Raw genomic sequence first — 24,740 nt, 5'->3', positions numbered from 1 at the left:
GTAGTGTGTGTTAGTGTATAGTAGTGTGTGGTAATGCATGTAAGTGTATTGTAGTGTGTATTTGTGTATGTTAGTGTATAGTAGTGTATAGTTATGCATGTAAGTGTATAGTAGTGTGTCTTAGTGTATGTCAGTGTATAGTAGTGTGTGGTAATGCATGTAAGTGTATTGTAGTGTGTGTTAGTGTATGTTAGTGTATAGTAGTGTGTGTTAGTGTATGTTAGTGTATAGAAGTGTGTGGTAAAGCATGTAAGTGAAGAGTAGTGTGTGTTAGAGTATGTTAGTGTATAGTAGTGTGTGGTAATGCATGTAAGTGTATTGTAGTGTGTGTTTGTGTATGTTAGTGTATAGTACTGTATGGTAATGCATGTAAGTGTAGAGTAGTGTGTGTTAGTGTATGTTAGTGTATAGTAGTGTGTGGTAATGCATGTAAGTGTATTGTAGTGTGTGTTTGTGTATGTTAGTGTATAGTACTGTATGGTTATGCATGTAAGTGTATAGTAGTGTTTGTTAGTGTATCTTAGTGTATAGTAGTGTGTGGTAATGCATGTAAGTGTATTGTAGTGTGTGTTAGTGTATGTTAGTGTATAGTAGTGTGTGGTAATGCATGTAAGTGTATTGTAGTGTGTGTTAGTGTATGTTAGTGTATGGTAGTGTGTGGTAAAGCATGTAAGTGTAGAGTAGTGTGTGTCAGTGTATGTTAGTGTATAGTAGTGTATGGCAATGCATGTAAGTGTATAGTGGTGTGTGGTAATGCATGTAAGTGTAGAGTAGTGTGTGTTAGTGTATGTTAGTGTATAGTAGTGTGTTAATGCATGTTAGTGTATAGTAGTGTATGGCAGTGTTTGTTAGTGTATAGTAGTGTGTGGTAATGCATGTAAGTGTAGAGTAGTGTGTGTTAGTGTATGTTAGTGTATAGTAGTGTATGGCAATGCATGTAAGTGTATAGTAGTGTATGGTGGTGTTTGTCAGTGTATAGTAGTTTATGGCAGTGTTTGTTTTTGTATAGTAGTGTGTAATAATGCATGTAACTGTAGAGTAGTGTTTGTTAGTGAATGTTAGTGTATAGTAGTGTGTGGTAATGCATGTAAGTGTAGAGTAGTGTGTGTTAGTGTATAGTGGTGTATGGCAATGCATGTAAGTGTATAGTAGTGTATGGTGGTGTTTGTTAGTGTATAGTAGTGTATAGTAATGCATGTTAGTGTATAGTTCAATTTAATTCAATTCATTTTTTTTTTTTTATTGGACTTTTAACAATGAAAATTGTCTTAAAGCAGCTTTACACATATAATGTGGTGATAAAACTAGATAAGATGTTCTTTATAAGAGGAAGTTTATAACTCAGATGTAATAATGTGTGCAGTGCTACACACATGTTTTGCCAGTCGAACCTGGCTGTAAAAGTTTCCCTCTGACCAACCAATCAGAGGACAGAAATATGCTGACACTATTCTGTGTTAGTGTATGTTAGTGTATAGTAGTGTATGGTAATGCATGTAAGTGTATAGTGGTGGGCTCGTCTGTCCTGCATGGTGCTGTTCCTGAACCAGGAAGTGATACTACCCGTCAGGATGCTCTCAACGGTGCAAGCCCTAACCCTAACCTTAGTGTAGAGTAGTGTGTGTTAGTGTATGTTAGTGTATAGTAGTGTCTGGTAAAGCATGTAAGTGTAGTGTTGTGTGTGTCAGTGTATGTTAGTGTATAGTAGTGTGTGGTAATGCATGTAAGTGTAGAGTAGAGTGTGTCAGTGTATGTTAGTGTATAGTAGTGTGTGGTAATGCATGTAAGTGTAGAGTAGTGTGTGTTAGTGTATAGTAGTGTGTGGTAATGCATGTAAGTGTAGAGTAGTGTATGTTAGTGTATGTTAGTTTATAGTAGTGTGTTAATGCATGTTAGTGTATAGTAGTGTATGTTGGTGTTTGTTAGTGTAGAGTAGTGTGTGTTAGTGTATAGTAGTGTGTGGTAATGCATGTAAGTGTAGAGTAGTGTATGTTAGTGTATGTTAGTTTATAGTAGTGTGTTAATGCATGTTAGTGTATAGTAGTGTATGTTGGTGTATGTTAGTGTATAGTAGTGTGTGGGAATGCATGTAAGTGTAGAGTAGTGTGTGTCAGTGTATGTTAGTGTATAGTAGTGTGTGGTAATGCATGTAAGTGTATTGTAGTGTGTGTTAGTGTATGCTAGTGTACAGTAGTGTGTGGTAAAGCATGTAAGTGTAGAGTAGTGTGTGTCAGTGTATGTTAGTGTATAGTAGTGTGTGTTAGTGTATGTTAGTGTATAGAAGTGTGTGGTAAAGCATGTAAGTGAAGAGTAGTGTGTGTTAGAGTATGTTAGTGTATAGTAGTGTGTGGTAATGCATGTAAGTGTATTGTAGTGTGTGTTTGTGTATGTTAGTGTATAGTACTGAATGGTAATGCATGTAAGTGTAGAGTAGTGTGTGTTAGTGTATGTTAGTGTATAGTAGTGTGTGGTAATGCATGTAAGTGTATAGTAGTGTGTGTTAGTGTATAGTAGTGTGTGGTAATGCATGTAAGTGTATTGTAGTGTGTATTTGTGTATGTTAGTGTATAGTAGTGTATAGTTATGCATGTAAGTGTATAGTAGTGTGTCTTAGTGTATGTCAGTGTATAGTAGTGTGTGGTAATGCATGTAAGTGTATTGTAGTGTGTGTTAGTGTATGTTAGTGTATAGTAGTGTGTGTTAGTGTATGTTAGTGTATAGAAGTGTGTGGTAAAGCATGTAAGTGAAGAGTAGTGTGTGTTAGAGTATGTTAGTGTATAGTAGTGTGTGGTAATGCATGTAAGTGTATTGTAGTGTGTGTTTGTGTATGTTAGTGTATAGTACTGTATGGTAATGCATGTAAGTGTAGAGTAGTGTGTGTTAGTGTATGTTAGTGTATAGTAGTGTGTGGTAATGCATGTAAGTGTATTGTAGTGTGTGTTTGTGTATGTTAGTGTATAGTACTGTATGGTTATGCATGTAAGTGTATAGTAGTGTTTGTTAGTGTATCTTAGTGTATAGTAGTGTGTGGTAATGCATGTAAGTGTATTGTAGTGTGTGTTAGTGTATGTTAGTGTATAGTAGTGTGTGGTAATGCATGTAAGTGTATTGTAGTGTGTGTTAGTGTATGTTAGTGTATGGTAGTGTGTGGTAAAGCATGTAAGTGTAGAGTAGTGTGTGTCAGTGTATGTTAGTGTATAGTAGTGTATGGCAATGCATGTAAGTGTATAGTGGTGTGTGGTAATGCATGTAAGTGTAGAGTAGTGTGTGTTAGTGTATGTTAGTGTATAGTAGTGTGTTAATGCATGTTAGTGTATAGTAGTGTATGGCAGTGTTTGTTAGTGTATAGTAGTGTGTGGTAATGCATGTAAGTGTAGAGTAGTGTGTGTTAGTGTATGTTAGTGTATAGTAGTGTATGGCAATGCATGTAAGTGTATAGTAGTGTATGGTGGTGTTTGTCAGTGTATAGTAGTTTATGGCAGTGTTTGTTTTTGTATAGTAGTGTGTAATAATGCATGTAACTGTAGAGTAGTGTTTGTTAGTGAATGTTAGTGTATAGTAGTGTGTGGTAATGCATGTAAGTGTAGAGTAGTGTGTGTTAGTGTATAGTGGTGTATGGCAATGCATGTAAGTGTATAGTAGTGTATGGTGGTGTTTGTTAGTGTATAGTAGTGTATAGTAATGCATGTTAGTGTATAGTTCAATTTAATTCAATTCATTTTTTTTTTTTTATTGGACTTTTAACAATGAAAATTGTCTTAAAGCAGCTTTACACATATAATGTGGTGATAAAACTAGATAAGATGTTCTTTATAAGAGGAAGTTTATAACTCAGATGTAATAATGTGTGCAGTGCTACACACATGTTTTGCCAGTCGAACCTGGCTGTAAAAGTTTCCCTCTGACCAACCAATCAGAGGACAGAAATATGCTGACACTATTCTGTGTTAGTGTATGTTAGTGTATAGTAGTGTATGGTAATGCATGTAAGTGTATAGTGGTGGGCTCGTCTGTCCTGCATGGTGCTGTTCCTGAACCAGGAAGTGATACTACCCGTCAGGATGCTCTCAACGGTGCAAGCCCTAACCCTAACCTTAGTGTAGAGTAGTGTGTGTTAGTGTATGTTAGTGTATAGTAGTGTCTGGTAAAGCATGTAAGTGTAGTGTTGTGTGTGTCAGTGTATGTTAGTGTATAGTAGTGTGTGGTAATGCATGTAAGTGTAGAGTAGAGTGTGTCAGTGTATGTTAGTGTATAGTAGTGTGTGGTAATGCATGTAAGTGTAGAGTAGTGTGTGTTAGTGTATAGTAGTGTGTGGTAATGCATGTAAGTGTAGAGTAGTGTATGTTAGTGTATGTTAGTTTATAGTAGTGTGTTAATGCATGTTAGTGTATAGTAGTGTATGTTGGTGTTTGTTAGTGTAGAGTAGTGTGTGTTAGTGTATAGTAGTGTGTGGTAATGCATGTAAGTGTAGAGTAGTGTATGTTAGTGTATGTTAGTTTATAGTAGTGTGTTAATGCATGTTAGTGTATAGTAGTGTATGTTGGTGTATGTTAGTGTATAGTAGTGTGTGGGAATGCATGTAAGTGTAGAGTAGTGTGTGTCAGTGTATGTTAGTGTATAGTAGTGTGTGGTAATGCATGTAAGTGTATTGTAGTGTGTGTTAGTGTATGCTAGTGTACAGTAGTGTGTGGTAAAGCATGTAAGTGTAGAGTAGTGTGTGTCAGTGTATGTTAGTGTATAGTAGTGTGTGTTAGTGTATGTTAGTGTATAGAAGTGTGTGGTAAAGCATGTAAGTGAAGAGTAGTGTGTGTTAGAGTATGTTAGTGTATAGTAGTGTGTGGTAATGCATGTAAGTGTATTGTAGTGTGTGTTTGTGTATGTTAGTGTATAGTACTGAATGGTAATGCATGTAAGTGTAGAGTAGTGTGTGTTAGTGTATGTTAGTGTATAGTAGTGTGTGGTAATGCATGTAAGTGTATAGTAGTGTGTGTTAGTGTATAGTAGTGTGTGGTAATGCATGTAAGTGTATTGTAGTGTGTATTTGTGTATGTTAGTGTATAGTAGTGTATAGTTATGCATGTAAGTGTATAGTAGTGTGTCTTAGTGTATGTCAGTGTATAGTAGTGTGTGGTAATGCATGTAAGTGTATTGTAGTGTGTGTTAGTGTATGTTAGTGTATAGTAGTGTGTGTTAGTGTATGTTAGTGTATAGAAGTGTGTGGTAAAGCATGTAAGTGAAGAGTAGTGTGTGTTAGAGTATGTTAGTGTATAGTAGTGTGTGGTAATGCATGTAAGTGTATTGTAGTGTGTGTTTGTGTATGTTAGTGTATAGTACTGTATGGTAATGCATGTAAGTGTAGAGTAGTGTGTGTTAGTGTATGTTAGTGTATAGTAGTGTGTGGTAATGCATGTAAGTGTATTGTAGTGTGTGTTTGTGTATGTTAGTGTATAGTACTGTATGGTTATGCATGTAAGTGTATAGTAGTGTTTGTTAGTGTATCTTAGTGTATAGTAGTGTGTGGTAATGCATGTAAGTGTATTGTAGTGTGTGTTAGTGTATGTTAGTGTATAGTAGTGTGTGGTAATGCATGTAAGTGTATTGTAGTGTGTGTTAGTGTATGTTAGTGTATGGTAGTGTGTGGTAAAGCATGTAAGTGTAGAGTAGTGTGTGTCAGTGTATGTTAGTGTATAGTAGTGTATGGCAATGCATGTAAGTGTATAGTGGTGTGTGGTAATGCATGTAAGTGTAGAGTAGTGTGTGTTAGTGTATGTTAGTGTATAGTAGTGTGTTAATGCATGTTAGTGTATAGTAGTGTATGGCAGTGTTTGTTAGTGTATAGTAGTGTGTGGTAATGCATGTAAGTGTAGAGTAGTGTGTGTTAGTGTATGTTAGTGTATAGTAGTGTATGGCAATGCATGTAAGTGTATAGTAGTGTATGGTGGTGTTTGTCAGTGTATAGTAGTTTATGGCAGTGTTTGTTTTTGTATAGTAGTGTGTAATAATGCATGTAACTGTAGAGTAGTGTTTGTTAGTGAATGTTAGTGTATAGTAGTGTGTGGTAATGCATGTAAGTGTAGAGTAGTGTGTGTTAGTGTATAGTGGTGTATGGCAATGCATGTAAGTGTATAGTAGTGTATGGTGGTGTTTGTTAGTGTATAGTAGTGTATAGTAATGCATGTTAGTGTATAGTTCAATTTAATTCAATTCATTTTTTTTTTTTTATTGGACTTTTAACAATGAAAATTGTCTTAAAGCAGCTTTACACATATAATGTGGTGATAAAACTAGATAAGATGTTCTTTATAAGAGGAAGTTTATAACTCAGATGTAATAATGTGTGCAGTGCTACACACATGTTTTGCCAGTCGAACCTGGCTGTAAAAGTTTCCCTCTGACCAACCAATCAGAGGACAGAAATATGCTGACACTATTCTGTGTTAGTGTATGTTAGTGTATAGTAGTGTATGGTAATGCATGTAAGTGTATAGTGGTGGGCTCGTCTGTCCTGCATGGTGCTGTTCCTGAACCAGGAAGTGATACTACCCGTCAGGATGCTCTCAACGGTGCAAGCCCTAACCCTAACCTTAGTGTATTGTTGTGTGTGGTTGTGTATGTTAGTGTAAAGTAGTGGATAGATAGATAGATAGATAGATAGATAGATAGATAGATAGATAGATAGATAGATAGATAGATAGATAGATAGATAGATAGATAGATAGATAGATAGATAGATAGATAGATAGAACTTTATTGTCATTGCATAGTACAGGTACACAGCAACAAAATGCAGTTTGACATCTACCAGAAATGCAAAATGTAGCATTTGTGCAAATAGTGCAGATAAATACGAAGCATATTTACAGCATGTGATATATATGTAAGCATATGTACAGCGAATAAATATAAAGGCTTTAGCAGTGCAGACACGTGTGCACATCGTTGAGAAGTACAGGTAAATGTAATGTAAAGAGTCCTTGATATTGTTGTGAGCTCTGCGCAGACATCTGCTGTGGTGAAGGTGTTTAATGGCAGGTAGATGGGTGCCAGTGATGCATCGGGTGGTTTTGACCACCCTTTGCAGGGCTTTGCATTTTCACACAGTGGAGCCTCCGTTCCATACAGTGATGGAGTTGGTCAGGATGCTCTAAATGATGCAGCGGTAGAAACTTAAAATCCCTGTGGACAGATGAGCTTTCTTGAGACTCCTCAGGAAGTACAGGCATTGTTGTGCTTTCTTAACCAGAGCAGAAGTGTTCTGGTGCCAGGACAGATCCTCAGAGCTGTGAACTCCCAGGAACTTATAGCTGGAGACTTGCTTTACCTTAGTTCCATTGATGTTGACTGAGAAATGTCTCCTGCTGTTGTATTTCCGAAGTCTACGATGAGCTCTTTAGTCTTCGAGGTGTTGGCGGTCAGGTTGTTGGTGGCACACCATGCTGTCAGGTTTCGGATCTCTTCCCTGTAGGCCGATTCGTCATTGTTGCTGAATCTGCCCGACTACGGTGGAGTCATCTTCATATTTGATGAAGATAGAGTTATGCAGAGGAGCACAGTCGTGGGTGAACAGGGAGTAGAGTAGTGGGCTCAGAACACAGCCCTGTGGGATGCCAGTGTTCAGAATGAGGGTTGAGAATACCTGGTTGCCCAACCTAACAGATTGAGGCTTTTTGGTGAGAAAGTCCAGAATCCATCTGCAAGTGGAGCTGCAGATACCCAGGTCATTGAGCTTAGTGATCAGTACAGTGGGAGGACTGTATTTAATGCAGAGCTAAAGTCAGTGAACAAAATTCTGATGTAGGTGCTGCTTTTATCCAGGTGGGTGAGGGCTGAATGAAGAGCTGTGGAAACTGCATCCTCTGTTGACCTGTTCAGGCAAACAGGTGTGGGTCCAGTGTAGGTGGTAGGCCCGCGGTGAGGTGATTCAGGACCAGTTTCTTAAAGCTCTTCAAAGCATTATGGGTGAGTGCAACTGGGTGAAAGTCATTCAGGCATTTGGCAGCTAAGTGCTTAGGCACTATGGGTATACTAGTATTATGGTTGTGGTCTTCAGGCATGTATGAATCGTTGCTTGGGCCAGTTACAGGTTAAAAATGTCAGTAAAAACCTGTGCCAGTTGTCCAGCGCATGCTTTGAGAACACGTCCCAGTATGCCATCAGGGCCAGCTGCCTTGCATGCATCCACTTTGCTAAACGCTGAATAGACGTCCGTGGTTGAGAGTAAAAGAGGGCTGTAAGCAGTAGGAGAGTCCGTGGTTGAGGTGAAATGTCCTATGCCACGATCGAAACTAGCAAAAAAGTGATTGAGTTCGTCCGGTAGGAAGGCACTGCTGGTTGAGATCGAGCTGTAGGTGTGTAGTCCGTGATGGTCTGGATGCCTTTCCACATATGTTTGGGGTCAGAGTTGTGGAAGTGCTCTTCTATGTTAAGTTTGAATGTGGGCTTGGCTCTTCTGATTCCTCTTTTCAGGTTAGTGTATTGTTGTGTATGGTAGTGTATGGTAGTGTATGTAATATATTGGTCAAGTCAAGTCAAGTCAAGTTTATTTGTATAGCGCTTTTCACAACAGACATTGTCTCAAAGCAGTTTTACAGAAATTAACAGTCAAGGTAAATAGTGTGCATTTATCCCTGATGAGCAAGCCATGGCGACTGTGGCAAGGAAAAACTCCCTTAGATGTAAGTTAGATGTTGGTGTGTATGGTAGTGTATGTTAGTGTATGTTAGTGTATAGTTGTGTATTTTAGTGAGTTTTAGTGCATGGTAATGTGTGATAGTGTATGGTAGTGTGTGTTAGTGTATGGTAGTGTATTTTAGTGTATGTTAGTGTATATTAGTGTATGGTAGTGTATTTTAGTGTTTGTAGTGTATGGTTGTGTATGGTAGTGTATGTAGTGTATTGTTGTGTATGGTAGTGTATGTTAGTGTAAAGTAATGTATGTAGTGTATGATAGTGTATGGTTGTGTATATAGTGTATGGTAGTGTATGGTAGTGTATCTAGTGTATGGTAGTCTTTGTAGTGTATCGTTGTGTATGGTAGTGTATTTTAGTGTAAAGTAATATATGTAGTTTATGGTAGTGTATATAGTGTATGATTGTGTATGGTAGTGTATGTTAGTGTAAAGTAATGTATGTAGTGTATGATAGTGTATGGTTGTGTATATAGTGTATGGTAGTGTATGGTAGTGTATCTAGTGTATGGTAGTCTTTGTAGTGTATCGTTGTGTATGGTAGTGTATTTTAGTGTAAAGTAATATATGTAGTTTATGGTAGTGTGTATATAGTGTATGATTGTGTATGGTAGTGTATGTTAGTGTAAAGTAATGTATGTAGTGTATGATAGTGTATGGTTGTGTATATAGTGTATGGTAGTGTATGGTAGTGTATCTAGTGTATGGTAGTCTTTGTAGTGTATCGTTGTGTATGGTAGTGTATTTTAGTGTAAAGTAATATATGTAGTTTATGGTAGTGTATATAGTGTATGATTGTGTATGGTAGTGTATGTTAGTGTAAAGTAATGTATGTAGTGTATGATAGTGTATGGTTGTGTATATAGTGTATGGTAGTGTATGGTAGTGTATCTAGTGTATGGTAGTCTTTGTAGTGTATCGTTGTGTATGGTAGTGTATTTTAGTGTAAAGTAATATATGTAGTTTATGGTAGTGTATATAGTGTATGATTGTGTATGGTAGTGTATGTTAGTGTAAAGTAATGTATGTAGTGTATGATAGTGTATGGTTGTGTATATAGTGTATGGTAGTGTATGGTAGTCTTTGTAGTGTATCGTTGTGTATGGTAGTGTATTTTAGTGTAAAGTAATATATGTAGTTTATGGTAGTGTATATAGTGTATGATTGTGTATGGTAGTGTATGTTTGTATATAAAGTGTATGGTTGTGTATGTTAGTGTATGTTAGTGTAAAGTAATGTATGGTAGTGTATGTACGTATTGTTGTTTATGGTAGTGTATATTATTGTAAAGTAGTGTACATATTTTATCGTATTGTATATAGTGTATGGTTGTGTATGGTAGTGTATGTAGTGTATTGTTGTGTGTGGTACTGTATGTTAGTGTATGGTAATGTATGTAGTGTATGTTAGTGTAAAGTAGTGTATGGTATTGTATGGCACTGTATGGTAGTGTATGCTAGTTTATGGTAGTGTTTGGCAGTGTATGGTAGTGTAAAATTGTGTATGGCAGTGTGTTAGTGTATAGTATTGTATGGTAGTGTGTGTTAGTGCACAGTAGTATATGTAGTGTATATTAGTGTATGGTAGTTTATGGTAGTGTATGTTCGTGTATATTAGTGTATAGTAGTGTATGTTAGTGTATATTACTGTATGTTACTGTATTTTAGTGTATAGTAGTGTATCTTTGTGTATTTTAGTGTATATTAGTGTATGTTAGTGTATTTTACTGTATAGTAGTGTATCTTTGTGTATTTTAGTGTATATTCGTGTATAGTAGTGTGTGTTAGTGTATAGTAGTGTATCTTTGTGTATTTTAGTGTATATTAGTGTATGTTAGTGTATATTATTGTATGTTAGTGTATTCTAGTGTATGGAAGTGTATGTTCATGTATGTCAGTGCATAGTAGTTTATTTTAGTGTATGGTAGTGTATGGTACTGTATTTTAGTGTATTGTAGTGTATGTTACTGTTTATTGGTGTATATTAGTGTATGTTAGTGTATATTAGTGTATTTTAGTGTATATTAGTGTATTTTAGTGTTTGTTTGTGTTTTAGTGTATTTTAGTGTATATTAGTGTATTTTAGTGTTTGTTTGTGTGTTAGTGTTTTTTAGTGTATGTTAGTTTATATTTGTGTATGGTACTGTTTATCGGTGTATATTGGTGTATTTTAGTGTTTGTTTGTGTGTTAGTGTATTTTAGTGTATGTTAGTTTATATTAGTGTATGGTACTGTTTATCGGTGTATATTAGTGTATTTTAGTGTTTGTTTGTGTGTTAGTGTATTTTAGTGTATGTTAGTGTATATTAGTGTATGTTAGTGTATATTAGTGTATTTTAATGTTTGTTAGTGTATTTTAGTGTATGTTAGTGAATAATAATGTATGTTAGTGTATGTTTGTATATGGTAATGTAATGTAGACTATGGTAGTGTATGTTAGTGTTTCTTCTCTAAACACTCTAACACTTACGTAGTTCAGACGTACACTTCCGCTCATTTGTTCCAGCAGTCGAGATGGAATTTCATGGTTTTGAAATATGGAATTGTTGCCATGTTGGTTCCTTTCACATTCTAGAATAAGTCTCCAACTTTCCTTGCTCCAAAACAACCCCAAACCATTAAGCTTCCAACTCTATGTTTGACTGCTATTCTCTATCTCACACAAGTTCTTCTGTTTGAGATAAACATGTTAAACATTCAGTGGACATCATCTGTCCACTGAACTTTCCTCCAGTCATTTACTGTCTAATACTTATGTGTTTTATCCCCTATTCTACCACATTTGCAAAGAAACCAAAGGAACATGCATTTGTCTCAAAAACCGTAACATTTGACATAATTACTGATTTTTTAACAGACACTGTATCAGTGATCTGGGACACTACGATTAAACATATATTGTTTAACCAGAGTGGTATATGTCCTCATTATCCAGTTGTATTGTTTTAATCTTAGTCATGTATAAAATAATATATATATTTACATTTATAGACATGTGCCGTAGTCAGGATTGATAAATCATTCCTAGGTAAAATATGAAGCATTCAAAATAGACGATGAAGACATTTCTTAGATGTTTCCTCGAAACTAATGTTTAAATCACGCAAACAAACTTCTTTTTATTTATTTGTAATTAAATAGGTCTTGAAAAAAGTGCACTGTTGACTGAAACAGCACAAAGAAGAAATGGTCATTAATCTAAGCTGAGGTAGTGATTACACTGGGCATGTGCTCCTGATTGTTTTAATAGTTACAAATTCTCAAATGATTTACTATTGACTAATCACGGGCTTTTACACGTCTTACATCACTTCTAAAATTTCCTGGGAATGAAGATTCTTAAGCAAATATGAACATCCCTTGTAGGAGTTACTTAGGAATTACATCATCCAGCTTTCCTTCATCCTTTTCTTTTTTTTTTTTTTTTTTGGGGGGGGGGGGGGGGCACATGCCTATTTAGTTATAAGTTATATACTGTTAGTTATAAGTTATACTTAATTTATTGCATGTGTTTAGAAAGTAAACATCATATAGGTTTTGGTGGACATATTTCAGTTGGTCAGGTCAATTCACATGTGATCGCAATAGTGTGTGGATTATAATTATAATAATTTTATTAGCAGTAGCTGCAGTAGGATTAGTATTAGTTTTAGTTGTACTGGTGCTAGTTCTAGTAGTAGTAGTATTAGAATTAGTAGTAGTGGTATTATTATTAATTATTATTATTATTATTATTAGTAGTAGTAGTAGTAGTAGTAGTGGTAGTATTAGTAGTGGTATTATTATTATTATTATTATTATTATTAGTAGTAGTAGTGGTAGTATTAGTAGTGGTATTGTTATTATTATTATTAGTAGTAGTAGTGGTGGTGGTAGTATTAGTACTGGTAGTAGTAGTGGTATTATTATTATTATTATTATTATTATTATTATTAGTAGTAGTAGTAGTAGTAGAGGTAGTAGTAGTAGTGGTGGTGGTGGTAGTATTAATACTGGTAGTAGTAGTAGTGGTGGTAGTAGTAGTAGTGGTGGTAGTATTAATACTGGTGGTAGTAGTAGTAGTAGTAGTGGTATTATTAGTAGTATTACTAGTTGTAGTGGTATCATTAGTAGTATTGGTATTAGCATTAGTAGTAATATAAGTAGTTGAAAAAGTATTATTATTATTATAAGTAGTATAACTAGTAGTATGAGCATAAGTAGTGGTAGTGGTATAATTAATATTGGTATTAGCATTAGCATTAGTAATAGTAGTTGTATTATTATTATTAGTTGTATTATTATTATTATTATTATTATTATTATTATTAGTAGTAGTAGTAGTAGTAGTAGAAGTAGTATTAGTATTAGTAGTAGTAGTAGTAGTATTAGTAGTAGTAGTGGTGTTATTATTATTATTATTATTAATACTATTATTATTAGTAGTAGTAGTAGTAGTAGTAGTAGCAGTTAAGCTGTTTTGAGACAATGTCTGTTGTGAAAAGCGCTATAGAAATAAACTTGACTTGACTTGACTAGTAGTAGTAGTAGTATTAGTAGAGGTATTAGTAGTAGTAGTAGTAGTAGAGGTATTAGTAGTAGTAGTAGTAGTAGAGGTATGAGTAGAGGTAGTAGTAGAGGTATTAGTAGAGGTAGTAGTAGTAGTAGTAGAGGTATTAGTAGATGTTGTAGTAGTAGTAGAGGTATTAGTAGATGTAGTAGTAGTAGTAGTAATCGAAGAGGTAGTAGTAGTAGTAGAGGTATTAGTAGATGTAGTAGTAGTAATAGAGGTATTAGTAGATGTAGTAGTAGTAAAGGTATTAGTAGATGTAGTAGTAGTAGAGGTATTAGTAGATGTAGTAGTAGTAATAGAGGTATTAGTAGATGTAGTAGTAGTAGTGATAGAAGAGGTAGAAGTAGTAGTAGAGGTATTAGTAGATGTAGTAGTAGTAGTAGTAGTAGAGGGATAAGAAGAGGTAGTAGTAGTAGAGGGATTAGTAAAGGTAGTAGTAGTAGTAGTAGAGGTATTAGTAGATGTAGTAGTAGTAGAGGTATTAGTAGATGTAGTAGTAGTAGAGGTGTTAGTAGCTGTCGTAGTAGTAATAGAGGTATTAGTAGATGTAGTAGTAGTAGTAGTAGAGGTATTAGTGGATGTAGTAGTAGTAGTAGTAATAGAAGAGGTAGTAGTAGTAGTAGAGGTATTAGTAGAGGTAGTAGTAGTAGAGGTATTAGTAGATGTAGTAGTAGTAGAGGTATTAGTAGATGTAGTAGTAGTAGAGATATTAGTAGATGTAGTAGTTGTAGAGGTATTAGTAGCTATAGTAGTAGTAATAGAGGTATTAGTAGATGTAGTAGTAGTAGTGATAGAAGAGGTAGTAGTAGTAGTAGTAGTAGTAGTAGAGGTATGAGTAGATGTAGTAGTAGTAGTAATAGAAGAGGTAGTGGTAGTAGTAGAGGTATGAGTAGATGTAGTAGTAGTAGAGGTATTAGTAGATGTAGTAGTAGTAGAGGTATTAGTAGATGTAGTAGTAGTAGTAATAGAAGAGGTAGTGGTAGTAGTAGAGGTATGAGTAGATGTAGTAGTAGATGTAGTAGTAGTAGAGGTATTAGTAGATGTAGTAGTAGAAGAGGTATTAGTAGATGTAGTAGTAGTAGAGGTATTAGTAGCTGTAGTAGTAGTAGTAGTAGTAGAGGTATTAGTAGATGTAGTAGTAGTAGAGGTATAAGTAGATGTAGTAGTAGTAGAGGTATTAGTAGAGGTAGTAGTAGTAGAGGTATTAGTAGATGTAGTAGTAGTAGAGGTATTAGTAGATGTAGTAGTTGTAGAGGTATTAGTAGCTGTAGTAGTAGTAATAGAGGTATTAGTAGATGTAGTAGTAGTAGTGATAGAAGAGGTAGTAGTAGTAGTAGTAGTAGAGGTATAAGTAGATGTAGTAGTAGTAGTAATAGAAGAGGTAGTGGTAGTAGTAGAGGTATGAGTAGATGTAGTAGTAGATGTAGTAGTAGTAGAGGTATTAGTAGATGTAGTAGTAGTAGAGGTATTAGTAGATGTAGTAGTAGTAGTAATAGAAGAGGTAGTGGTAGTAGTAGAGGTATGAGTAGATGTAGTAGTAGATGTAGTAGTAGTAGTAGAGGTATTAGTAGATGTAGTAGTAGTAGAGGTATTAGTAGATGTAGTAGTAGTAGAGGTATTAGTAGCTTTAGTAGTAGTAGTAGAGGTATTAGTAGATGTAGTAGTAGTAGAGGTATAAGTAGATGTAGTAGTAGTAGAGGTATTAGTAGAGGTAGTAGTAGTAGAGGTATTAGTAGATGTAGTAGTAGTAGAGGTATAAGTAGATGTAGTAGTAGTAATAGAAGAGGTAGTATTAGTAGAGGTATTAGTAGAGGTAGTAGTAGTAGAGGTATTAGTAGAGGTATTAGTAGATGTAGTAGTAGTAATAGAAGAGGTAGTAGTAGTAAAGGTATTAGTCGAGGTAGTAGTAGTAGGGGTATTAGTAGATGTAGTAGTAGTAGTAATAGAAGAGGTAGTGGTAGTAGTAGAGGTATGAGTAGATGTAGTAGTAGATGTAGTAGTAGTAGAGGTATTAGTAGATGTAGTAGTAGTAGTAGTAGTAATAGAAGAGGTAGTGGTAGTGGTAGAGGTATGAGTAGATGTAGTAGTAGATGTAGTAGTAGTAGAGGTATTAGTAGATGTAGTAGTGGTAGAGGTATTAGTAGATGTAGTAGTAGTAGAGGTATTAGTAGCTGTAGTAGTAGTAGTAGAGGTATTAGTAGATGTAGTAGTAGTAGAGGTATAAGTAGATGTAGTAGTAGTAGAGGTATTAGTAGAGGTAGTAGTAGTAGAGGTATTAGTAGATGTAGTAGTAGTAGAGGTATAAGTAGATGTAGTAGTAGTATTAGAAGAGGTAGTAGTAGTAGAGGTATTAGTAGAGGTTGTAGTAGTAGAGGTATTAGTAGAGGTATTAGTAGATGTAGTAGTAGTAATAGAAGAGGTAGTAGTAGTAGTAGAGGTATTAGTAGAGGTAGTAGTAGGGGTATTAGTAGATGTAGTAGTAGTAGTAGAGCTATTAGTAGAGGTAGTAGTAGTAGTAGTAGTAGAGGTAGTAGTAGTAGTAGTAATAGAAGTAGTAATAGAAGAGGTAGTGGTAGTAGTAGAGGTATGAGTAGAGGTAGTAGTAGTAGTAGTAGTAGTAGAGGTATGAGTAGAGGTAGTAGTAGTAGTAATAGAAGAGGTAGTAGTAGTAGTAGTAGAGGTATGAGTAGATGTAGTAGTAGATGTAGTAGTAGTAGAGGTATTAGTAGATGTAGTAGTAGTAGGGGTATTAGTAGATGTAGTAGTAGTAGTAGTAGAGCTATTAGTAGAGGTAGTAGTAGTAGTAGTAGTAGTAGTAGTAGTAGTAGTAGTAGAGGTATGAGTAGATGTAGTAGTAGTAGTAATAGAAGAGGTAGTGGTAGTAGTAGAGGTATGAGTAGATGTAGTAGTAGATGTAGTAGTAGTAGAGGTATTAGTAGATGTAGTAGTAGTAGAGGTATTAGTAGATGTAGTAGTAGTAGTAGAGGTATTAGTAGATGTAGTAGTAGTAGAGGTATAAGTAGATGTAGTAGTAGTAGAGGTATTAGTAGAGGTAGTAGTAGTAGAGGTATTAGTAGATGTAGTAGTAGTAGAGGTATAAGTAGATGTAGTAGTAGTAATAGAAGAGGTAGTAGTAGTAGAGGTATTAGTAGAGGTAGTAGTAGTAGAGGTATTAGTACTAATTTACTAAAATACTAAAATAGTAAGGATAATAATAAAATACTAAATTTTATTTTTACTAATACCTTAGTATTTTAGTAATACTAAAATACTAAGGTATTAGTACTAATAGAAGAGGTAGTAGTAGTAGAGGTATTAGTAGAGGTAGTAGTAGTAGGGGTATTAGTAGATGTAGTAGTAGTAGTAGAGCTATTAGTAGAGGTAGTAGTAGTAGTAGTAGTAGTAGTAGAGGTATTAGTAGAGGTAGTAGTAGTAGTAGAGGTATTAGTAGAGGTAGTAGTAGTAGAGGTATTAGTAGAGGTAGTAGTAGTAGTAGAGGTATTAGTAGAGGTAGTAGTAGTAGTAGTAGAGGTATTAGTAGATGTAGTAGTAGTAGTAGAGGTATTAGTAGAGGCAGTAGTAGTAGTAGTAGAGGTATTAGTAGAGGTAGTAGTAGTAGTATTAGTAGAGGTAGTAGTAGTAGTAGTAGTAGTAGATTATTATTATAATCATTCTTAGTTGTAGTTTATTACATAATGATGGTGTAACTCCTATAAGAGCTATAACTAAAATCTTAAGATAAATAATTTATGATTTATATTCTCTGTGGTTCATGTATATTAGATTGAAATGAAACTGATTGTGATTAGAAGTTTCTGGAGCAGAATCTGGGGCAGAAATGCAGTAAAACTTCATTAACCCCTTCATTTGAAGCCCTTTATCGTTTCCTGCCACAAAATTCCAGACGCTGTCTCTTTAAATATGCTAATGAGCCAGAAAGCGATTGGCCCGCCGCTCAGCGAGCTGCAGCTGTTTACATGAGCGCGAGGAGGAATTTCCCCCTGGTTACCGTTGCGAAACGCGGCGTGGGCGTGGCCGACTCTACTGACCAATCAGAACGCGCATGATGGGCGTGACCAAGGCGGAGGCGCGGGGGGGGCGGGGGTTCTTGGTGACACCCACGGAGGCGCCACTTCCGCACGGACCTGCTGCTGCTCCCGGAGAGACTCATCCTTGGATTGTATTTTCTTATTTTCTACACGGACAAAAAAGGTAACCGGCGGCGTTTATTCTTCTTTCTTTTATTGACGCATGGGCCCGTGAGTGACCTTGTGACAGATTCAATGGCTGTAAATAAGGCGGTGTTGCTAGCTAGCTTAGCATGGGAGTACGGGTAAACACATCACCTGTTGTTAGCCGGATGCTAAGCTAATCCTGATGATCCTGGACACGATCTTGGACATGATGATGGACATGGTGGACAGCACGGTTAGACACCTATTGGCGCCTGTTTTATAATTCGATCCTAAATGGCAGTGAAAGAACCTCCATCACCCTCAGATCCACCATCCTGAATATCTTCCAGCTGTTCATATACCAGGTTTAGGTGTTCCAAATGTTCCAGAATTTCACACTGACATCAAAATACGATTAGGTATAGGATTATGTGTATGTTGAAGTCCAGCAGCTGGAGAAGTATGGAATTGAGAAGAACAATAGGGCTGTGGTGGTGTGTGGTTTCATCAGCGTAAAAAAACACTACAGGAAATGGGAAAAGACCACCGAGTAGGTGTGTATTTTCTTTTTTCCAGGATGCTGCTGTGAAGGCCAAGACTTGAGACTAAGTCATACAGAGGTTTGAGTTATGATCTTGAGTCTTGAGAAGATTGTAGAGAAGTTAGGATCGAGTCTTAAGAACATTGAAGCTAAGGAAAGGTCTTGAGGAGGTTAAAGATGAGTCAAGACAGAGTCTGAAGTCTATGTTAAGTCCAGATCTACTCTTAAGGAAGTCAAAAGATCATGGGTCAGGAAAGCAAGATTGTGAGTCTTCAGAATAAACTTCAAAAGTCCGAATCTAGTCAACGTCTTCAGAAGATTGTTGACAAATCAGGATTGAATGTTAGGAACATGGGATCTAAGTCTAGATCAAGTTCTGAGGAGGTTAAAGGCAAGTCAAGATCAAGTCTTAAAAATGTTGAAGAGTGGTTCAAGATCTTCAGGAGGTTGAAGACAAGCCAAGAGTCTTAAAAACACAGAAGCTAAATCCATATCTAGTTTTAAGGAAGACAAAACCATGTCAAAAACTTATTTAAGAATATTTAAACCTAAGTTTAGATTGTGTTTTATGGAAGTTAAGATCTTGAGGAAGTCAAGATCGAGTTTTTAAGAGGTCAAAGCCAAGTCAGAAGGCCAAGACTTGAGATCTAGATCTTAAGTTTTCAGAAGATTGTAGACAAGTCAGGATAGAGTCTTAAGAACATAGACGCTAAGGAAAGGTCTTGAGAAGGTCAAGACTGAGTCTTCAGAACATGGGATATAAGTCCAGATCGAGTTCTAAGGAGATTAAGACCAAGTCAAGAGCAAGTCTTGTAAATGTTGAAGCGAAGTCAAGATCTCGAGGAGGTTGAAGACAAGTCAAGACAGAGCATTAAGAACATTTGATCTAAATCCAGATCCAGTCTTAAGAGGTTGAAACCAAGGCGAGATCAAGTCTTAGGAACGTAGAAGCTTAGGAAAGATTTCGAGGAGGTAGAAGTCAGAGTCTAATGAAGTCTGAAGTCCAGATTGAGTCCTAAGGAGGTTCAGGCCAAGGAGAGATCTTGAGTCTTAAGAACACCGATGTTAAGGACATATCTAGTTTATAGGAAATCAAAAGTGTGTCAAGATCTTAAGTACACTTGACTTAAGTCCAGATCGAGTTTTATGGAAGTCAGTTATGGTCGTAAAGAGGGCAAAGACGAGTCAAAAGATCTCAAGATCGAGTAATAAGAAGGTTGAAGCTCGGTCGGTGATATCCAGTCTAATTTTATTTATTGTATTACATGATATTATACGACATTCCCTGATTATTTGTGCAATAAATAAAGCATGCGGAATATTTTGAATGATAAATAGTGTGAACTGGGCTGCAACTAACGATTATTTTGATAATCGATTAATCAGATGATTTTTCTTTCTTTTGAATAAATATAAATAAAATTTAAAAAATATTTTTAAATAAAATTAATTAGTCATTTTGTATAATTATTAAATGATATATGCGTAATTTAAATATACAAACAATGAAAAAAGCATTGGAACGTAGTAAAGCCGCAGTACATGACGTTTAAAAACAGATCAGTTACTGCTGTAGGAGACAAATGCTGTAAAAAGAGAATGAAACGGAGAAACGCAGTAATCTAACAGACGCGTTTGAAAAAAGATGCGTTGGCGTACAAATACATAATTATTAGCTGAAAACCACAACAGTGACTAAAAATGTGATCGTTTGCTGCTGCTGTTATCTGCTGCTTGTAGATTTAGTGTTTGTTCGCACCGCTTTAATTGAATCCATCACGATGTCGTGAGCGAACTGATCGAGCAACCCGACGCTCGCGAGTCACGACAGAACGGATCCGGTACGACTTTCCCGAAGTTACAAACCGTTTACACAATAACACTTCATTAAACTGCACCATTATCACATGATGAGGATTCTACAGTTTCTGCTCACCGTGCTGATGTTTCACCTTCATCCGTGACTCCAGTGTGTTTTCTTTACATGTGCTCGTGCATCACTGTGGTACTTCCATTCCACACAAGCGCCGCTTTGTAGTCACTTCCAGGTTAAAGTCTTCTTCGTTGCGTTTATAATAAAGTGCTCCCATTGCTTTGGATGACTTGGGACGCACACTTTTATCTTTCTGTTATCTTACCGTCATGCCAACTAATCGATCACGTCGTTAATCGACTATTGTTTCGTTTGAGAAATGAAGCTTACGAATGACTGATGCACCGTGTTTGGACCACTTCACGGTTCTCAGGAGCATCCGTGTGGAGCTTGACATGCCCTCCACTTGTTCTCCCTCTCTTTCTCTGTGTTGCCTGGTCTCCTTCTAAAGCCAAAAACACACCAGGAGGTTGATTGGTGAAAATAAATCACCCCTTGTAAAACTGTACTTGTGCACGTTGGGGTATGATTGATGGGGCAATACTCTTCCAGGATGTTCATGCATGAACCAGGAATCATGCATTTCCAGGTAAAGACTTCCACCATGATCAATTGGTTGGTCCCAAAATGAAGGAATGAAGTATATGCTCACGCCATCCTTAGGGCATCATTGCTCTCCTGAATGAAAAACTACCCTGTGATCGTTTACATCAGTGATACTGTCACGACATCACTGGCGGATTTTCGTCAGCTGTGTGTAACAGTGCTTTGTAACATGCTTCTGAGTAACGTGACATAGAAACGTGTTATTTAGCTAAGAAAAAACGTATATATACTAATATAGTTAGCTTTTCTGTGTGAAGATTTTTGGAAAGTGTATGAAAGGAGTCACTGAGTTGGTTCTTTGTATGTAGCTAATGAAAACAAACAGTTGATAATCTGACGATTGTTTTCATATGAATATTTTTTATTCGTCGTTTTAGCCTTTAAGCAGACAAGCCATCGTCTTCATGGAAACGATTACATATTCGAGGTAGTGCATGAATGCAGTATGATAAAGTATACTAATTCTTAGCAATCCGAATTGAGAAGCGAAAACGCTCATACTCTATATCAGAAGTTGATCGTTTAATCGGTTTTGCCTATAAAGCAGCCCCGATAATTAATTGCTATTAGCACAAATCCATACCGATAGTTTTTCCGGGTTGCTTTGTACAGTACGAGAGCAGCCTCTAGAGGCGAATCCCTGACGCCACATGCTGTTTATTTGAATAATCTTTTTCCTTTTCTTTTTTCTCCATTTGGGATGTAATTGTTTTTATTTATTTGGAGTGATTTTTGTTTCAGTTTAAATGCAATTTATGCAATTAATATTTATTAATATTATGAACATAGTCATATTTATTTCATTTTGGCACAATTTCACGATTCAGTATTTTTATTTTTTATTTTATTTAGATATTATCTTTGTAATAAACAAGTATGATCCAAACTAGCTTTCGGTATCCGTCGACCTCTATTCTATATTGCCAAAAGTTTGTGGACACCCGACCATAATATTCGTATACGCTTTTTTTTTTTATTAATATCCCATACCGCATTTAGACTCCATTCACAGTTTTATTACGTCCACTATTCTGTGAAGTTCCACTAGATGTAGGACATTGTGGAGAATCATTCAGGAACAAAGGTGTTAGTAAACTCAGGTCCTGATGTAGATGATCGCATTCCTGATGTTTGAGGTCAGAGTTCTATAGGAAGGAGATCTTCCACCATAAACAACCCATGCAAAGCAGATCTTCATGGAGCAGGTTTGGACCTGGTAGTTCAGGTGAAGGGGAAAGTTCATGCTCCAGCTTCCAAAGACGTTGTATACAATCGTGTGCCTTTGAATTTGTGGTGGAAGAATCACATATCTCACAAAAGTCAGGTGTCCCAACACCTTTGGCCACAAGGGTGTAAATATTTGTTTATTGGCATTAAGAGAAAAGGAATATGAACTACCGAGCATGGTATGCGTCAGGGCACGTCCCTTTAGTATCCGAGTGACTAATCGCATGCTTTACGGTTATTACTAGGAAGGAAAGTGAAACGGTGGCATTGCCAGTTAGAAACACGTCGCGTGTCGTCCGATTAATTTCTATCGATTTGTAATAGTATTGAAAGAGCTGCCGATTTCCCCTGTGTGTAGTCACTCGAGGGTCGGCGATACCGCGGGAACGATAGTATTGTAGCAATATCCTAACGTGATATTCGAACCAATCAGGAAGTATTATGTGGTAATTGCTGTGAGAGCTCCGCCCTCTTTTTATTGCCATATCAGCAGGCATAAGGGGCAGCGAGGGGATTTCAGGCTCGGCCCTGGTCCGTCTGGTTTCTACCTGACTAATCCCCCCAGATCTCACCCGCTTACTTAAAAGGAAAGCGAAAGCGTTTCGCTCAGTGTCTTTAAAGTGTCGCTGACTGGCAGCTGACGAGGGGCTTCAGGGTTTCACAGGATGCTGATGCAGTGTGTGATGTCTGCTCCCTATTCTACTACACAGCATGAACAGCATGTATTATATATTCTTCTTCTTCTTCTTCTTGTCTTCTTTTTATTTGTAATTTATTATCTTTGTTCAATTTTATTTGATAAAACGTAATTTTAATGTATTTATTAATATTATTTAATTTGCATTACATTAATACATTATTATAATTTCTTTTCTACTTTTTTCTTGAAATATATCGATTATATTTTATTTCTATATTATATTTTAATATTATTGTTATTATCAGAATTATCTATTATTTTATTATTAATAATATTTTTTTTATGTGATTTGGTATCTGAATTAAATAAATATATTTTAATTATATACTTTAAGTGTAATAATTTTTTTTTTTAAGTATTTAAACTGTATTATTATTTATTATCATCTATAATTTAATAATTATTTATATATTTATTAATTAATGTATTTATATTTAATATAAATCTTTCTTTTATAATTCAAAATACTGAATGCGATCCTACTGAAAGCTATTTACAAATTTATTTATTTTTTTTTTTTATTTATATATTAGTGGTTTGTTTGTTTGTTTGCTAAAAAAGTGGCAGAAAAAACATATAATTACAAATTTCTAAACATATAAATGTAATTTATTTATTTATTTAAGTAACGGGGGTGGGGTGGGGGGGGTTATACTGTTAATAAAAGTTTATTTATTTATTTATTGTTTGTTAAATTTATAAGGTACAAGACTGAATATAAAGAAAAAAAAAAACTAAATCCCAAATATTAAAACTAATTAAAAAAAATTTTGTATTTGTTTACTCGTTTGATCAGAAATGTTTTTTTTTATAAATATTATTTATTTTAAATATGTGACGAGTAAAAACTGATCCCTTTACACGACATCACACCACACTCTAATACAGAGCAAAAAACAAAACAAAACACGCCCTGCAATCTTCAGCGTGAGATCTTTATCGAAACCACCTCTCTCTCTCTCTCTCTCTCTCTCTCTCTCTCTCTCTCTCTCTCTCTCTCTCTCTCTCTCTCTCTCTCTGTGTGCCCTTGTCTTGTTTTTATAACTCTATCAGCATGCAAATTGCTGTGCCCTAAAATAACCTGAGAGAAATCCCCGGCCCCTGACGTATGCAAATGGCTCTTTTTGAATTGTAAATGGACAGATGCCGAGTCGCTGGTTATATGTACTGTAACGCACGTCTGTGAATCGGATTGTCACGTTTTCTTTTTTCCTCTGTCCCTCTGTGCAGGAGAGCATGCGAGCTGATTGAGCAGGTGGGTATGGATGGTAAAGGCCCGTATCGGATCTACGACCCCGGCGGGAGCGAGGCCCAATCCAAGGAGGAAGCGAGCAGCTACAGGCAGCTCCTGGAGGAGAACACGGTCCTGAGAGAGCGCATGAAAGGCCTCAAGAGCCTCGGTGAGTCGCACGGCTCCGTCCACCCGGTGGACCATAAGTACACACTTTTACATGCTTCTTCTTCCTCGTCTTCCTCTAAACGTTCCTGCAAAACCAGAGGCACACAGTTGCACATTAAGTCTTCTTTGGATGCCCGAGCGTGAAATTTTCCCCTTCACGTGAGACCCAAACCTGTTCCATGAAGTTCTGCTGTACGTGGGTTGGATACAGCGGAAGATCTCCTGCTCTAGAGCGCCAACCCTATTGAACATAATGAATGTGAACGTTGACTGCACCCCCAGGCCTCCTCACCACTCCTACATCAGTCCCCCACTTTACTAACACCCTCGTAGTTGAGTGAATCTTTAACAAAATCTTATAACAGTAAACAACGTGTCAGTGTGTAGATGTTTATTAGAAGGCTTACGGAAGGAGTCTCCAGCATCTGAGCTTTTGGCGGACGTGTCTGCTGGTTTTGCTTTTCCTCGGTAACCGCGAATTGTGTCGAGAGGGAAATCGAGACGAAAGTGAGAACAGAAACTCGTTTCTCAGACGTTCCCCGGCGTGAGATGTTACTGTAAACGGATAAAAATAAAATCTGATGAATCATTCTGCGATAAATCACACAGATACGTGAAAATACCAAAGACTTGTTGACACGGCGTGACAGGGACGCGTACTCGCATTTCTGTGCGTGTGTCGGAGCTTCACGTGCATTTCTGCGCCTTTTCCAGGATACACGTGAGCCGATTTACCCAAAAACAGTCCTGCAGGGACACTTCTGACTCCTGAATCATCTCCATTATCTCCTGTCTCGTTTTACAGATAGCATCACCACGCCGGGAGGTTCACAGCGCTCGGGTCCTACAAAGCCTTTTCAATGCTTTATTAGGTCCCAATGACTAAATATCGGCCAATCAGCTGATGACTTGATGTTTTTTTTTTTTTTTTTTTTTAGAATTAAACCATTACAGAATTAATTAATTAATTCATTTAATTTT

General features: G+C 36.4%; 1 protein-coding gene across 11 annotated transcripts in view; it reads left to right on the top strand.

Moving 5' to 3' along the window:
- tnip1 (TNFAIP3 interacting protein 1) overlaps positions 1-24,740 on the top strand; it is a 53,241-nt gene that overhangs the window by 8,337 nt on the left and 20,164 nt on the right. For 7 of the 11 annotated variants that reach the window (XM_083547050.1, XM_083547046.1, XM_083547049.1 and 4 more), the window contains exons 1-2: positions 17,290-17,450; positions 23,591-23,760. In XM_083547050.1, coding sequence (XP_083403176.1) covers positions 17,302-17,450; positions 23,591-23,760 — 319 coding nt within the window. In that variant the 5' untranslated portion in view covers positions 17,290-17,301. Of the gene's footprint in view, positions 1-17,289; positions 17,451-22,276; positions 22,383-23,590; positions 23,761-24,740 lie in introns of those variants that run through there. The other 4 variants (XM_083547044.1, XM_083547043.1, XM_083547051.1 and 1 more) reach the window with 3 other exon arrangements.

Source organism: Silurus aristotelis, assembly GCF_946808225.1.
Source record: "Silurus aristotelis genome assembly, chromosome: 7".
Taxonomy (NCBI): domain Eukaryota; kingdom Metazoa; phylum Chordata; class Actinopteri; order Siluriformes; family Siluridae; genus Silurus; species Silurus aristotelis.
This window is presented reverse-complemented; position numbering and strand designations above follow the sequence as displayed.